The following is a 15,891-nucleotide window of genomic DNA, read 5'->3' as shown; positions in this document are numbered from 1 at the left end:
TGGCTAGTTTTTAAAAACCCAGAAAGGTCTTAAGAATTCAAGGTGTTTGAAACAGTTGAAAGACACTTAGACTTTTTTTTTATGTCATGCTATGTACAGAATCTGCATTTTCCTAAACACATATATTTGAAAACTCCTGATTGTTATTGAAGTTTATAATCTTAAGAGCATTTCTTCCTACATCTGAATGACTGTAAGAATATTTTAAGTCCATCACCTTTTGATACACACATTTATATTTTTGAATGTGCTTTAATTATATTCTCCCTAAGCTCAAAACTCTACTAGAGTGTTCTTTCTTTTAAAAATGAAATAGTGAGGGTGGCACCTGTGGCTCAGTGAGTAGGGTGCCGACCTCATATACCGAGGGTGGTGGGTTCAAACCCGGCCCCGGCCAAACTGCAACAAAAAAATAGCCAGGCGTTGTGGCGGGTGCCTGTAGTTCCAGCTACTCAGGAGGCTGAGGCAAGAGAATCGCCTAAAAAACCCAGGAGTTGGAGGCTGCTGTGAGCTGTGACATCACAGCACTCTAGCTAGGGCAATAAAGTGAGACTCTGTCTCTAAAAAATAAATAAATAAATAAATAAATAAACAAACCAAAAATAAAAGAATGAATTTACTTAACAGTTAACATTTCTGAACTCTGATGCTGGTCTTGAGCTGATGGTGTGTTAATTTTTTTGTCTAATAGATGGAGTCATTAGCTATTTAATATTAAGAAGAACATACAATGTTTAAAAGTTGCTGATGATTAAGATTTCAAATGACAGTGATTCTCAGGGTATAAATGAATTTGGGTATCTATTTTTAGAATCAATGTTTTGTTAAGCATCATTGCTATTCGAATGATTTTGTTGGTAGGCAGCAAATTACATTTAAGTTCAAGCCAAAAATGACACAAACATATAATTAATTTCTCTACAAATGTCTCTAAATGAAGTTCCTTGTTTAATGCAGATAGGAGCAGTAAGAAAGTTACAGGGCTACTATGAGGCACATGATAAATGTAGCTATGAAAGAAAACAATTTTTAATTTAGTATACTCTATCAATCTAGAAAGCCCATGAATATTTACTATTAATAAGCCAACTCCAAACTAGATAAAAGAGAGAACATTCCTGGAAGAAAAAGAGTATCATAGAACAAAACACTTCCTATGGGACTATCAACATTTATTCAAATTTTTATGATTATGTATCTACATTTAAAGTCAATAGTCATTTTCTATTTCTGGAGAGAATATTAAAAATGTATTTTCTAAGGCCAGGTGCACCTATAATCCTAGCAGTCTGGGAGGCCAGGGTGGGTGGATTGCCTGAGCTCACTGAGTTCGAGACCAGCCTGAGCCAGAGCGAGACCTTATCTCTAAAAGAGCCAGGCGCTGTGGTGGATGCCTGTAGTCACACCAAGAGAATCACTTGAGCCCAAGAGTTTAAGGTTGCTATGAGCTATCATGCTACAGCACACTACCGAGGGTAACAAAGTGAGAGTCTGTCTCAAAAAAAAAAAATGTATTTTCCATTGTAAATACATGTTAAAATATTAGGAAATTGTTGGGATATAGTCAAGGCCGTTGTGCTGATTTCAAGACCATTTAGAAAACCTTGATATGGTAAGAAGTACCATAGTGATAGAGTAGTTTTTAAGTTTATTTATGGTCAGAATGTTCTATTATGATTCACAAAAATGTACTTTCTAAAGATCAGACTATTTTGCTTTTTGTCTTGTTATTAATCCTGGATTATGTATTTTTACAGTTGTTTTAACTCTCTAATATCCCTTAGAGTCTTCTAGTAATGCAGCCCAGATCAGCACGTGCTCATACATGGACAGTCTGTTGAAAGCAAATGTAACACACAGGTGACTCCAAGGAATTTACAGCCTAGTAGAGGAAGCACATCAATGAAGAAAAAACTTTGAAGTAACAAGGGCAATGCTTTAAAAGGTATCTGTAGCAATGTAGTGTATTGTTTCAATTAATATGCCATGGTGGTAAAATTACAATAATAACAAACAGAAAGACTGAACACATAATTATCGTATGTAAATATAATTACTTAAAACTTGAATCTTTGATAAAACTTTGTATTTTATCACTATGCTAATTTTCATAATATTGCTACACGGGAGTTACGATTAAATGTAAAAGGCATATAGTCAAAATATATAAACTGAATAATAGAAATAACATTTTTCCTCATTGTTTAAGAAGAGTCCGTGAAAAAATTCAAGCTAGAAATTTAGAGAGTCTCTGGCCTAGTGATGCAATGGGTATAGCACACTTAGCTTATTCAGAACACTTGATACCAAGTCTCAGAATGAACAATTAGAGTATTTCCTGAAAGCAAATTCTCTCGGTTATGTCCCGATGTTAATGTTAGCATGTACAAAGGATTGCAATTTTCTCACTGACACTCCATAGTCAGATAGTCTAATTTGTAGAAAAAAAAATTTGTCTTTCTCTGTAAAGGGACTTAACAAAGCTATTTTCATGTTGAATGTAAAATGTTTCAGGTAAGCAATTTTTTGAGTAGTCTTTCTGGGGGGAAAATGTTGATACTCCTTAATTTGGTATCTTTCCATGTCTATGTAATTATTTATATACTCAGCTTCATATATTTTCCTTCTTGAAAACTGATTAATTTTGCTTTTTCTGTATTTTTCAACTAGACAATTCTTATTGATGACACGGATTATTTGATAGTTATATCAAAAAAGATGGGCAAATCTGCATTCACAAAATTTGGAAACGCAAAGTTAAAATTAAAAAAGAGGTGGAGGAGCTCCTATATTCAAAATTCAACAGGTAACGATTTGAAAATATATATGTAGTGACACTAGATTACATTTCTAATCTGCAAATTAAAACAATATTTCAATTTATTCATGAAATAACTTCATGAGATAGGACACAAAAATAAACATTTTTGCCTCTGAAATTGAGTTAGTGCGATACTAACCAAATAAAGTAGGAAACTTTTATAGTTTGGCGTTATCTGGGCTTTGCTATTTGCTATAAAAACCTAGAAACACCCAATAGCACAATGACTTATAAAATTCACTTCTATTTCCTTAGAATGGTTCAATGGTTACATGTCTTTTGATCCAACAAAAGATTTTAAAATGATATTTTATACATCATTATTATTGTTGTTTCATGCCAAGAAAAAATGATACTAACCATGAAGGAATTGAGAAAAACACATAGCAGAACTTTAGGAACTCAGAGGTGACAACTGGAACAAATAATTCTTTCTCTTAAAAGTACCAGTAATTAATTTGCAACTTACCTGTTGTCTAAGAGAAAGGCAGCAGGTCTTCATTCATACCTCCTTTTTGTTGAAGAGATGTAATTTTTACTTATTATTGCAGGTTTCAAAAGCATTTATATGCTACTTTTTACATGATATAGAAATACACCTCATTCTGTGATTAATATTTAGTTCATAAATTAAACAGAAAAACAAGGCCACGTCATCACATGTTACCTTTTTCGATATGCATCCTTTTCGACTCATGTCCCATGTCATGACCAGCCAAGTCTCCCTCTTTGGGCCCAGGGAGTACATTTGGTGATAAGCCCATTAGCATCTGGTTCATGGACAACCCATTCTGATGGACAGCTGTTAAGCCCAAAACAAAACAATAAACGCAAAAACATCATAGCACACAAGTAAGTTTCAAATAAATTGAAGCAATTCTTTTGGACACAAAGCAAACATCATAGAATGGTCTAAATTTAAATTTTTGATGAAGTCTGGAATATTTCTGCAGCCTCACAAGATACTTAGGATCCATAAGCTTTTTTGTTTTTGTTTTTGTTTTTTTTAAAGTAGCTTTGTGGCAGTAATCAACTTACTACAGTGATAAAGTTATCACTGGTTTTATAAAAATATGTCTTCTGAAATGATTCACTGAGAAGGATACCCCATCACAGCTGTGTGATTCCTCTCAAAATCTATAACTTAAACCTAATCAAGAGGAAACACAGAAAAAATCCAAACTGAGGAGCATTCTACAAAATCAATGGCCTGCACTCTGAAGAATGTTAAGGTACAGAAAGACAAAAAGGACGCAGGAACTGATCCAGATGAAAAAAAATGAAGAGGATACAACTTATGTGCCATCCTGAATGGGCTTTAGTTATAAGTAAAAAAGGAACAGTTTAAAATTTTAAAAAATTAATGAGAACACTGGTGAAATTTGAATTCTAAATTTATAGTACGAAAGGCTACAGTTCAGATTTTAGTACTATAAGAATGTGATTTCCCTAATTTTGATCCATTTTTCTGTATTTAAATACAATAAAATTACTTGTTTCTATAAAATAATCAGTGAAGAATTTAGGTAAAGAAACATTATTTGTATGACAAAGGCACGAGGGGATATTTTGCCTTTATGGAGATATCTCTTTCAGAGAGATTGCTTCATTCATTGATTACAGGAATCATGATGAGTAAGAATTACCTACATGATATTTGAAAATTGTCGGCACAATTTTTTTTGAATGTCATTAAAATTAAATACTACATATATGTGCATATATGTGCATATGTATATACTTTCATTTCAGCAATTACGTTAGCCCAGGCATGCAAAAATGCCTCCTCTGTTTCAATGAAGAATAAAAAGGAATATAATAATTAATAAAATAATATGAATATAGACCAAAACTTTTTCAAATCTTCCCCAATCTAGCATTTCCATTAGGTATTATGAAGAAATATATTTTTTTCTCTATAAGGCCAGAACCTTTCTGATGGCAACATCTTAAAAAATGTTACAATAGTAAAAATCAATATTTCACAATAGTGAAAATCAATATTCACTATCAAATTTCTGATTCTATTGTCAGCATAGCATTAAAGCATGTGGAAAATTACATCTGAATTTTTTTGAGGTAGTTCATAAAATTAAGAGAATATGTTTTAGCCATGCCAAGTCAAACTTTTATATTTGATAAATTATGTCAAAGGACATAATTGCCAAGAACTATTTTTTATTTATAATTTTATGACATGAATCTTAATATAATCATTAAATTCTACACTTCAATAGCTGTAAGACTAAGAATTTTTGCTTTATACAAACATTCCTTCATCACCTATAAGGACATTGCCTAGGAAATGTTTTCCTCTGATGAAAATACGATGGACAGCAAAATAGCTCAAGTAAAGTTTGTGTAATTAGATAATATTTACACTATAAACATGATATCATAAAGTAATAACTAAACTCTAGAAATACTACAATAAATTTTGGTTTTTATCAACCAAGGTCTTCTTTTATAATATATTTAATGGAAAAATAATCTTAGATTCTTTGCTAAATCATCTATTAACTGAATAGCATTTTAACTTTACTCCTGAGGACCAAGATTATACATTATGGACATAAAATGAAATAAAATACAGTCCTACTTTTTACCTTTTAATAACATATAACAAGAATACACATTATTGATTGGTACTGATTCAAATCCTACGATTTGTTCAATTACACATTTTTCAGTCCATTATCGTCTGCATGACTGAGAAATATTTTTTGATTTATTTATGTATTCGATTTATGCCTCTCTCTGGATATACTCATTAATGCAATAATGAATCTTAAAAACCAGGGAATTACAAAAAGGTAGATGTGGGGTTCAAAGAACAACATTGAATAATCCATAAACAGTACCCGTAGACATTAGGTATGTGAGCACTGGTTGTGCTCAGTTTAGAAACGAATCTAGACGGGTACTTACTCTCTCTGTTTCCTAGCTCTTGTCTTGATGTGTGGCATCTGAGAGAGGGAGTTTATATCAGAACCTGTTAATGTAGCATCATACCTCATGATATTGCAAACTGGGGGACATAATTTTGAGAGATGGCTATTGCAACGGGGCCTCAGAACATGATACATCTGAGATCTATTTGGAATGAGGGCATTTTGATTAGAAAAGCCAGCTGCACCTAATAAAGTTTAAAATGGTGACAAGTGAAAGTATGAGACCTACGGATTCTGTCAGACGAGCTCTCAGTCCGTGCGGGGGAGCTGGACACGCTGCTGCTGCGATGGGATGAGGGGTGACTGCCAGGCCTCCGGCCCTCCTCCAGAGAGGGGGCAGGCGAGGGGCTGTCGGGAACACGCTCCTGCACCACCACGGGGGAGGGGAGAAAAGAGGTAGATTCAATGGGTCTGTGCTTAATGAACATTGATTTTTTTCTTAGTACAGTAAGAAATGTGAACAGAATAAACACATCATTTCATTAGCATTTAACTGTACTGAAGACATCTTGACCAAAGCCAGTTAGAGAAAGACCAATGTCAACCCCCTTTTTTGGACCAAAAATGAGCCCAAAGAATACACCCCAAAACATCAAATTAAGAACCCATTAAATAACAAACAGTGAAAACAAAGCAAGATTAAATTCTAGGTTCTTATTATTTTGCAAAAATCTCTGAGTGTATATTCTTTGTGTCTGGCAATAGTACACAAATTGTCAATATGAGTGATGATAAGAACACCAGAGAAGTTAACAGCTACCTCATCACGGCTGTGCTCTGGACAGATGCAGAGAGAGGGTCGCATGCTCAGGCATCACGGAAACTCGTTATTATTGAACACTGGAATACTCTTCTTTGATTTAAATAATTTTTAGGTACCTCCCACCCCTACCTACAGTTCAACCATACAAACGTATTAAGGGTGAATTCATGAAATGTGTATCAGTTGTGTCCAGAGACATTTGGTATCATGTTTCCACATATTACCTTAACACAATCTACTTCACAGCTCCCCACTGGCTAAACTGTACCTTCCCCATTAGATTAACCTGCAAGTATCTTGTATAAATGTCTCCAATGCACTATTATAAATGGACACACAGATTAAGAAAGAAGGTATCCTTCTGCTAACATATTCTACTTTGAGTACCAAGATATTTATACCTTCAGATATTAACAGACATAGGTCTTGATGAACAGTCTTTACACTAATAAATATTTAAAACTGTAGAAGTAAATGTCTACATAATAAATTATAAATACATTCTTACTTATCTGGGTGAAAGATGCAAATTTAGAAGAGAAGAAAGTTTCTAAAATGTAATTGATCTACAGGAGGCTAATGTTCCCAAATTGTCAATGGTTAACTTAACACAGAAAACAAAGGAGAGGCTCAAGGTTTTGTACTATCCACGAAACGAGGACAATGCACATCTCTGGGCAAAGTGATTCCATGAGCCTCACTATGGGCTGAAATCCTCGTGAGCTTCAGAATCACCTGCCAAGTTCCTCAATGGGCCTAGGCCTGGGCTTCACTCCCAGAGATTCGGATTTACTGAATGTTATGGCTCAATTCTGTCTGCAAACCAGATATGCTGAAGTCCTCCCTCTGGTACCTGTGAATATGAATTTATTTGGAAACGGGGTCTTTGGCAGATGTAAGTATTGTACTTAAGAAGAGGTCCTACTAGAGTAGGCTGGCTCTTAACCCAGCATGACTAGTGTCCTTATACAAAGAAGCTGTGAAGACAGGAGGGTGAACGTCACAAAGCTGGAGGCACAGACTGACGTTATGTAGCTGCCAGCCAAGGAGTATCAAGGATTCCAGCCCCCACCAGAAGCTACAGAGAAGCAAGGACAGATTTTGTTTGGAATCTCAGAGGGCACATGGCCTTGCTGACATCTTGATTTGAACTTGTAGACTCCAATAGCTTGAGAAAATAAGTTTCTATTGCATTAAACCATCTAGTTGTGGTCCTTGGAAGCACATATGCCTACATCCACTAGGGCTGACATGGGGCCCAGAGTTCAGAAGATTTAAAGACCTTCCTGGTGATCTGAACGTGCAGCTGAGACTGAGCATCACTTTTGTCAAACCCTTTTAATTTTTCAATACCGTCCCTTATTAATAAACATTTCAACAGATATCCTGAGGCTTCATTTTTAAGGGTTATGACAAATAAAATAAAAATAACTAGAAAACATGGCCAAGTCCTTCTCTCAAATGTATGTCATAAATAGTTTCCTTAAATATACTCCATGAAATAAAGAAAAAGTGGGAAAAACATCAACTAAATCTTCTTTCAAAAGTTTCAGTGCCTATTTGGATCTTCTCGTCGGATAACCTGTTGCACCTTAGGAACTCTGGGACCAGTCTGTGGTGTGTGGATTGGCCCCTGTGAGAGACAACGAATTCTCCCACCAAAGGACAGAGGTACTGTCAGTGTTACACTAAAAAGCATTAGCCCTTTTCATTAATTCATCAGAGGTTAAGAATTAAGTTCCCCGGGTGGCACCTGTGGCTCAGAGGAGTAGGGTGCCGGCCCCATATGCTGGAGATGGCAGGTTCAAACCCAGCCCCAGCCAAAAAACTGCAAAAAAAAAAAAAAAGAATTAAGTTCCCTATTTTCTGCAAATAGCAAAATTGACTGATACAGAGGTAAATGTAAACACACACAATATATTTTCCCCCTCAAGTCACATGGGGCTCTACTTGAAAGACCGTAAGGAAGCCAACCAGGGAATCAAGACAAGAGGGAAACACATACAGAACCCCCACCTGGATTCTGCCTATCATGCATTTGTCACATCCTAGGACACTACAGAAAGATGGCCTCCACCTTCATACATTACAGATGAAAATATTTGAAACATCTGTATCTCATCGTGAGAAATGAACAGATTTTCATTCAGATGCCAAACTAAATAAACGAAGCAAGTCGCGCTTCCTCATGTATCTGGTCTACAGCCCACACCGCAAATAAATGGCCTCAACTTTTAAGAAAAAAAAAAAAACACTCCAATATCACTTAAAAGAACAGAAAATCCAATCTGGATGCCCAAAGTTACTTCCTGTTATTCAACTATGATTTAAGGCATTTGGGATTAAAATCCTCTTCTTAACACTTATTCCTACCCTGAACTATGAAGCAGTGTCAAGTGGCACGAGGGCTCACATCCAATCTTGAAATCACACATCCAAGGATAATCTGGACAAGTTCACAGCACTCAGAGATGAAATTCCATGTTTGCTAGAGTATTTGTGCATTTACAATAGGGTATAGATTTATAAAAAAATATAGCAGAACTCTATATAATCTGTATAAATGCTTTAAGAAGCTATACTGTACCTAACTGCATACATGACCATGGATACACTCTTAAGGGTCTAACCTTGATTTCTTAAAATTCTGATACAGGGGCATACAGTCTGTCTACTCTATAGAGCAATTCCTGATATATCCATTAACATTTGTATTGCACAGAAATACACAGAAAGAGCATCACTATATTTTTATATGAATAGAATTTTCTAAATCAACCACTCTATTTTATTCAAAGGTCCCTCACACTGATGTGTATCCATCAATACATTTTAATATGTTTCTTAATAATTATGTTAGTGACCACGCAAAGGCATGAGTGTGGCCGCACAGAGATAAAGTACAATCTTGAAATAAGTCAATCCCTCTTAAATCATTTCACATGTTTGAGTTCTCTGCCACACTAGATTACTTAGTAGCCAAATGGAGAGATATTTGCAGAGATATTTAACTAATAAAATGCTTCAATATTTAAAGTAAGCATAAAACTCCAGCAATAATGGTTTTGCTATTAAAAAATAATTCCTTGTTTATTTTACCATTTTCCACCTAAGTAGAAAAATAGGTCATTAGCCATTATATTGGTCAAATTTTCTGTAGTGATTCCTTTAGTTTATGGATTATTCATGAAATTATTTATATGTTCAAAATAAATATCACATAATAAGCTAAGTAAAAATCAATTAAAATGTTCACGTAAACTATATTTTTAAAAGCATAATTTAAGGCTTAGTAAGTACAGATACAATTGTAGTACTGAGCTTTTGTTTACTTTTACTTTAATTGTAGTTCTGTGTTTAAGAACAGAAGATACAAGGACAGTACCTAATACTGTCATTTAAAGAAAAAAATATTTTAATTTATGCAAATTGTATGATCTGGAAGCTTAACGATTCCATTGAAACTTTCTATAAAATGAAATACAACATATTCAGTCATTTCATTTAATGTATAATTTCAATGTTTGGAACATGATGTATTGTTCTTTGAAGAATTTCATTAAAGTAAAATCCATTGAGCAACTAAGATTTGAATACATTGTCGCACAATAAATTAATTTATTTCAACAGCTTAATTCTTTTATCACATTTATATGCTTGCCTTTCCAGAGTATTCTATAAGATGGAGAAAAATGAAAATAGTCAAGAATTGGTGAGGAGGGAATCTTGTAATTATTACTGAAACAAAATAGATAATGAGTTTTATTCAGACGTAATAAGCAAAAAGCAGTTCAACATCTACAGGAAAACTCTGTAAACTGGATTTATCATTTCATTTGTGTAATGACCTTTAACCTCCAAGATGGGATTGAAGCAGGACAGAGAGGAAGAATATTTAATTTAATACTTCAACATACTGCTTGATAGTCCTGCATCAACTCTACCAATCAATAAAGCACAATCTTTTGCAATGTTCCATCTTTATAAAACTCGCCACAATAATAAATGAAAATTTAAGGGGAGTACTCTTCCACTGGGGGGAAAAAAAAGGTCACACAAATAAACTAATGGTAACAGAAAACAATAAAGAAAAAGCTGCGTTTGCCTCTGGGTGGAACAAGCAGTCTGGGTGCCAGGAAAATTCTCAAAAACAATGCACTCCAAAATACTAAGATAAAATATTCAAAACTACATGTGCAATTAATTAACTATTTAAAAACGGCATTACCTTCGCTGTGTCCTCCCCATCTCAAAAATGCATTGCATTTTATCAAATTAAAATATTTCCTAAGGCTCGGTGCCTGTGGCTCAAGTGGCTAAGGCGCCAGCCACATACACCTAAGGGGGTGAGTTCGAGTCCAGCCTGGGCCACCAAACAACAATGATGGCTGCAACCAAAAAATAGCCGGGCATTGTGGTGAGTGTCTCTGGTCCCAGCTACTTGGGAGGCTGAGGCAGGAGACTTGCTTGAGCCCAGGAGTTGGAGGTTGCTGTGAGCTGTGATGTCATAGCACTCTACCCAGGGGGACAGCTTGAGGAGCTGTCTCAAAAAAAAATTTTTTTTTCTTAGAGTAAATAAAATCATGAGTCATTTCTCTAAAGGATTATTTTATTTGCCTTCATTTATTTTGCTCTCTTTTAATTATTCTCATATTTATCTGTTTTTCAGTTACAGATCTCCTAACTGAATATGATTTACAAGTAGGGAGAGATTTCCAATGTCAAATAAGTTGTCTTGATATAGCTTGTAGTTTGCAAAACTGATAAAGTGGACCAGAGTACTTGATATAACCAAAATTCCTGAGCTTTAACACAACTAAGACGTAAATGTATTCATTCAACTAGTATTTACCAAGCTCTTACTATGTGCCAGGAAGGATTCTAGGCTCTGGTTATTTTGTAAGTAAGCAACATTCCTTCCCCAATGCAACATGTATCATAAACTTGTGACTGTTGTAGGTGAAGTACAGAATCATTTACATCCAGGAAGTGTGACATCCAAATTTTCTTGCTCTGGGAAAATGGGCAAAAAAGATTAACAGTACTATTAACAGTGCTATTGGGGTTTGGATTCAAAAAATGCTAAGAAGTACTTCTAAGAGACACAGCAAATGATGGTAACATACTTACATCTGGTTGAGGACCAAGCAGGCAATATCACGATTCTATCACTGAAAGTTGTAAACTTAGCATCCAGTGGAAATTTACATGGCTTTTAATTTTTTTTTTTGACAATAGTACTCAAAAAATACTCAGTTTTGCTAACTGTGAAATGATAGAACCCATGAGTACAATCTGAAACAACCTAACTTTTTTCTCCCACTGTCTTCTTGAACTTCCTCGGTGGTCACAGGGGATTGTATTTCCCCATATCTGTATGAAAATTCAGGTAGCCTTGTAACTTTTCAGATGGCCCTTTAGTAATACAAAACTACTTTAAGCAGCAAGACATAATCATGGCTCAGGAATTACAATTCAACCCAGTGTAAAAATAAATACTAGCATTTTAATTAAAAGGTAGGACTTCTCCTTTTCCCACAACAAAGAGAGAAGTGATGGAGAGAGGAAAGCAAGGGAGGTCAGACTCCCATTACCTGGCACCATCACTTCTGTATCTGAAAATGTTTAAAGCCAATTTTTATTTTAACTTCATGAGGCATAATGTATATTCCACAGGTTACCATCACCGTGTACCTTTTACCTGTGTGTGATTCTTGGTGGGTCTAAGGCATCTCTACGTTTTTATGTCTCTTGAATTTCCTGCATAGTTACATTTGCAGGCTTGGTTCAAGTAGATCTGGGGGTTAGACTATTTCAGAGACAGTGTTGCGTGGTCCACCAGGAGTGTGTCATGTCTGCTTGGTGGCCTTTTATGATGTCAGCCACCACTGATGGCCATACCTGGGATTCATCACTTAATTAGGACTTTCAATTTGATGATAGGAAGGCTCCCTGGCAAGTATCCAGCCATATAATATGTGAAACACAATGTTAACAATGGCTGGATACTTTCTGGGCAGCAGGCAGCCACCATGTCATTTCTCCTGCATCTATTTGCTAGAAGCTTTCTGTGACTTTAAAGTTCCTTTGTGAATTTTTTGGTTATCCTTAGGTTCAATTTGTAGGAGAAAGGCTGGAACAAAAATGCCACTCCCGTCCATTTATTTATCCTTTATTTAAACCTTTGTTCTTTCAAAGAATCACTCCTGTAGAATGCCCCAAACATTGACAGTCAGGATTTTTAAGTTATTATTTTTATTTTTTTGAGACAGAGTTTCACTTATTAACCCTCAGTAGAGCGCCGTGAAGTCACAGCTCACAGCAACCTCCAATTTCCTTGGGCTTAGGCGATTCTCTTGCCACAGCCTCCTGAGTAGCTGGGACTACGGGCACCAGCTACAATGCCTGGCTATTTTTTTGTTGTTGTTGTTGCAGTTTGGCCGGGGCTGGGTTTGAACCCACCACCCTCAGTATATGGGACCTGCGCCTTACTCACTGAGCCACAGGCGCCGCCCTAAATTATTATTATAAAGTCATGGACTTCAACACAATGTGATCTGTCTCAGTGCACTGGCGCACTGCAGTCTTTGGGGTGGTTGTGTTGACATGCTGCCTTTTAATTGTTAGCATTCTCTTTTAATATTAAATGAAAATGTATAAATAAATCTAAAGAGAGCATAGTTAACCTGTTTTTTAAATCTAAGTAAAACTATGTGAAATAATCTTTTGAGGGAAAAATTTATGTCTAAAAGTGAAGCATATCTCCAGATTGTTTTTATCTTTGTCGAAAAAACAAACTATTCTGCAACTAAAAACAAACCTGAGACCTATGATGTCACATTGCTCTAAGATTTTAATCTACTCTGAGAATTAGGTCGCTCTGGTTCTGTTTATAATCTTTTCACGTTTGAAACGTCATGAAAGTCAAGTCTTATTTGCTAACATATGATTTTAAGAACTTGCTTTATTAATATTAGAAAGTATTAATGTTAGATGAAAATTATAGGCTGCATTTTAAAATTTGTTTTTAACATTTAATTCTTTAAAAGAGAATTTCAAAAGTCTCTCTCCCCCTCTTCTCCTCTCTGTCCCTCTCTCTCTATCACACACTCAGACACACACACACCAGATCAGCAGTGGAAACCAAGAAATTTAACTCTTATTTCCTATTCTCAGAAAACACTGTAATATGGAATGAGAAGAAAGATATGTATTCAACAATGTAGAATAATTTCAAAATTGTCAAATTTCTCAAAAACAATTCTAGTTTATATGTGAAGAAACATGAAATCTAAAATTGCATTTAAAAATCTACTTTGCATACTATGCTTTACAAATCCCCAAAGTCACGAGTCAATAATTTAAAAACACTTTTGTTAGGTGAAAAAAGCAGAACAAAACAAAAAAACACATAGTGATGAGGCAGAGGTCTCACCATAAAATTGCGATTATATTTCACAAGCTTGACAGGGATTCCTACAAAATTCTAGAACTTCTTTGTAAACGGATGATTGGAATACTTGAGGACATATCAAACTGATAGAGGTATAAAAAGACTGCTAAGTATTTTATAAAATACTAATTTCATTATTATGGCAACTTAATAGGTAGCATTACTGTCAACCCCATCATACAGGAAGAGAAACAAACACAGATATACTGTTAAATAATCTGTCCAATATCATATGATTCGGGCAGGGAGCTAAAATATATATCCAAGAAGTCTTCCTCCAGAATCCATCCTTTAAATCACTAAAGTCTGCTGCCCTGTCTTCTTTGCTATTCTATTTCAACAAGAATCTTTTCCTCAAAATCCTTATAACATCGAGAAATTTATTAAATAAAAAGTGAGAAAAATATTGACTCATTCGAGGAGGTTTGGGGTTACATAATGAATGGTACCTTAAGAGAATCAATTAGTAGAACATTTCGACCTATTAGGAATTCTCTGATGACAAGAGAAATTGATTTCTTGATTTATAGTGTTTATTTTACTCAGTGATTTAAAGTAATAAAGGAATATATCCTTTGAAAGCCTGGAAATAACACAAAGATGGCATAAATAGCTAATGTGATAGTTTGGGGAGTTAACACTCCAAAGTACCTGAAGACCTTAAGTCAGTGGAATGGAAATTTAAAAACTTAATGTGGGATAAACAAAAATGTTTAATGTAAGTAGAAGGTGAAGATATATCGGCTTAATAGAGTTTTATGTCAAAAAGGCATGAAATATACTGGCTCATATAGTCAATGACAAAAATAATCTTAAGAATTATGACTACATTTATAGACTATTGTTCAAATGGAAGTTTCTGTTAGTTCTAGACACAGCAGTTCTCAACCTGTGGGTCGCGACCCACAGGAACTGTAGTAAAGGGCTGTGGCATTAGGAAGGTTGAGAACCACTGTTCTGGGACCTCCTTGTTACCCAGTTCACTTCCACAGTATGTATATGGGGAAGGAGATGCATTTTTTAAAAGAAGAGTTCAAGCAAAAAGCTTGATGAAAAATGGTCAGAGGAAATGAGACTATTTGATCTGGAGAAAGAAACACCACATGTATTAAAATAAAGAACTTACAGTGTTTAAATGACAAGGATGTAGAATTAGTAAATGTTAAGGTAGAAGCTATTGAGATGCAAAATTTAATTTGATTAATGAATACATTCCTCACTGTTGAAATTGCTAAATATAGAATAAGCATTCCAGAAAAGCTTTGATATTTACAAATGGGTAAAGAAGATGTAAAAAATATTTTCTCCACCAGCCCAAGTAAGAGTGAAACCCTGTCTCTACTAAAAATAGAAAAATTAGCTAGGAGTGGTGGTACACACTTTAGTCCAACCTACCCAGGAGGCTGAGGCAAGAGGATTGCTTGTGTCCAGGAGTTGGAGGTTGCTGTGAGCAATGATGACACCACAGCACTCTAGCTTGGGGCTACAGAGTGAGACTCTGTCTCGAAAAAAAAAAGGTTGTTTTTCTCTGCTATGTGCTGGGGGGAGCTGGATTATACAACATCTAACATCTCAAGTTAATGTTACATATATTCTATGAATATTAAACAGGAAACATATATGAACATCACTGACACACAACAGACTAATATAGGTACAGAGTTTATAATTGTTTAGTATGTCCCTATAGATATTTAGTTATTAAGAATTTAAATTAAGAAATGGAGTGGGGGGAGGTGGAGCCAAGATGGCGAACTGCAGCCACCTTTTTACAGAAGCTCCCGTCCAGAAGGAGGCTGAAAGGACAGAACCTTAGCAAATTAGCTGATGGTTTGGAGCAGAGACAAGAGAGAAGATTGAAGAGTGCACTTCAACCTTCCTGAGGCGAGCTGCGACCCTGAAA

General features: G+C 35.2%; 1 protein-coding gene across 1 annotated transcript in view; it reads right to left on the bottom strand.

Annotated features, from left to right (window-relative positions):
- Positions 1-15,891, bottom strand: part of DACH1 (dachshund family transcription factor 1) — a 431,057-nt gene that overhangs the window by 113,693 nt on the left and 301,473 nt on the right. Inside the window, exons 6-7 of the mRNA XM_012805095.1 lie at positions 6,002-6,137; positions 3,489-3,623 (exon numbers count right to left, since the gene is read on the bottom strand). Of these exons, the coding sequence (XP_012660549.1) occupies positions 3,489-3,623; positions 6,002-6,137 (271 nt within the window). The remainder of the gene's footprint in view (positions 1-3,488; positions 3,624-6,001; positions 6,138-15,891) is intronic.

The sequence above is a fragment of the Otolemur garnettii genome, unplaced genomic scaffold (genome assembly GCF_000181295.1).
Source record: "Otolemur garnettii isolate 467f Iridium unplaced genomic scaffold, OtoGar3 scaffold00036, whole genome shotgun sequence".
NCBI classification, from domain to species: Eukaryota; Metazoa; Chordata; class Mammalia; order Primates; family Galagidae; genus Otolemur; species Otolemur garnettii.
Note: the sequence above shows the minus strand (reverse complement) of the source record. Positions and strands in the feature narration are given on the sequence as shown.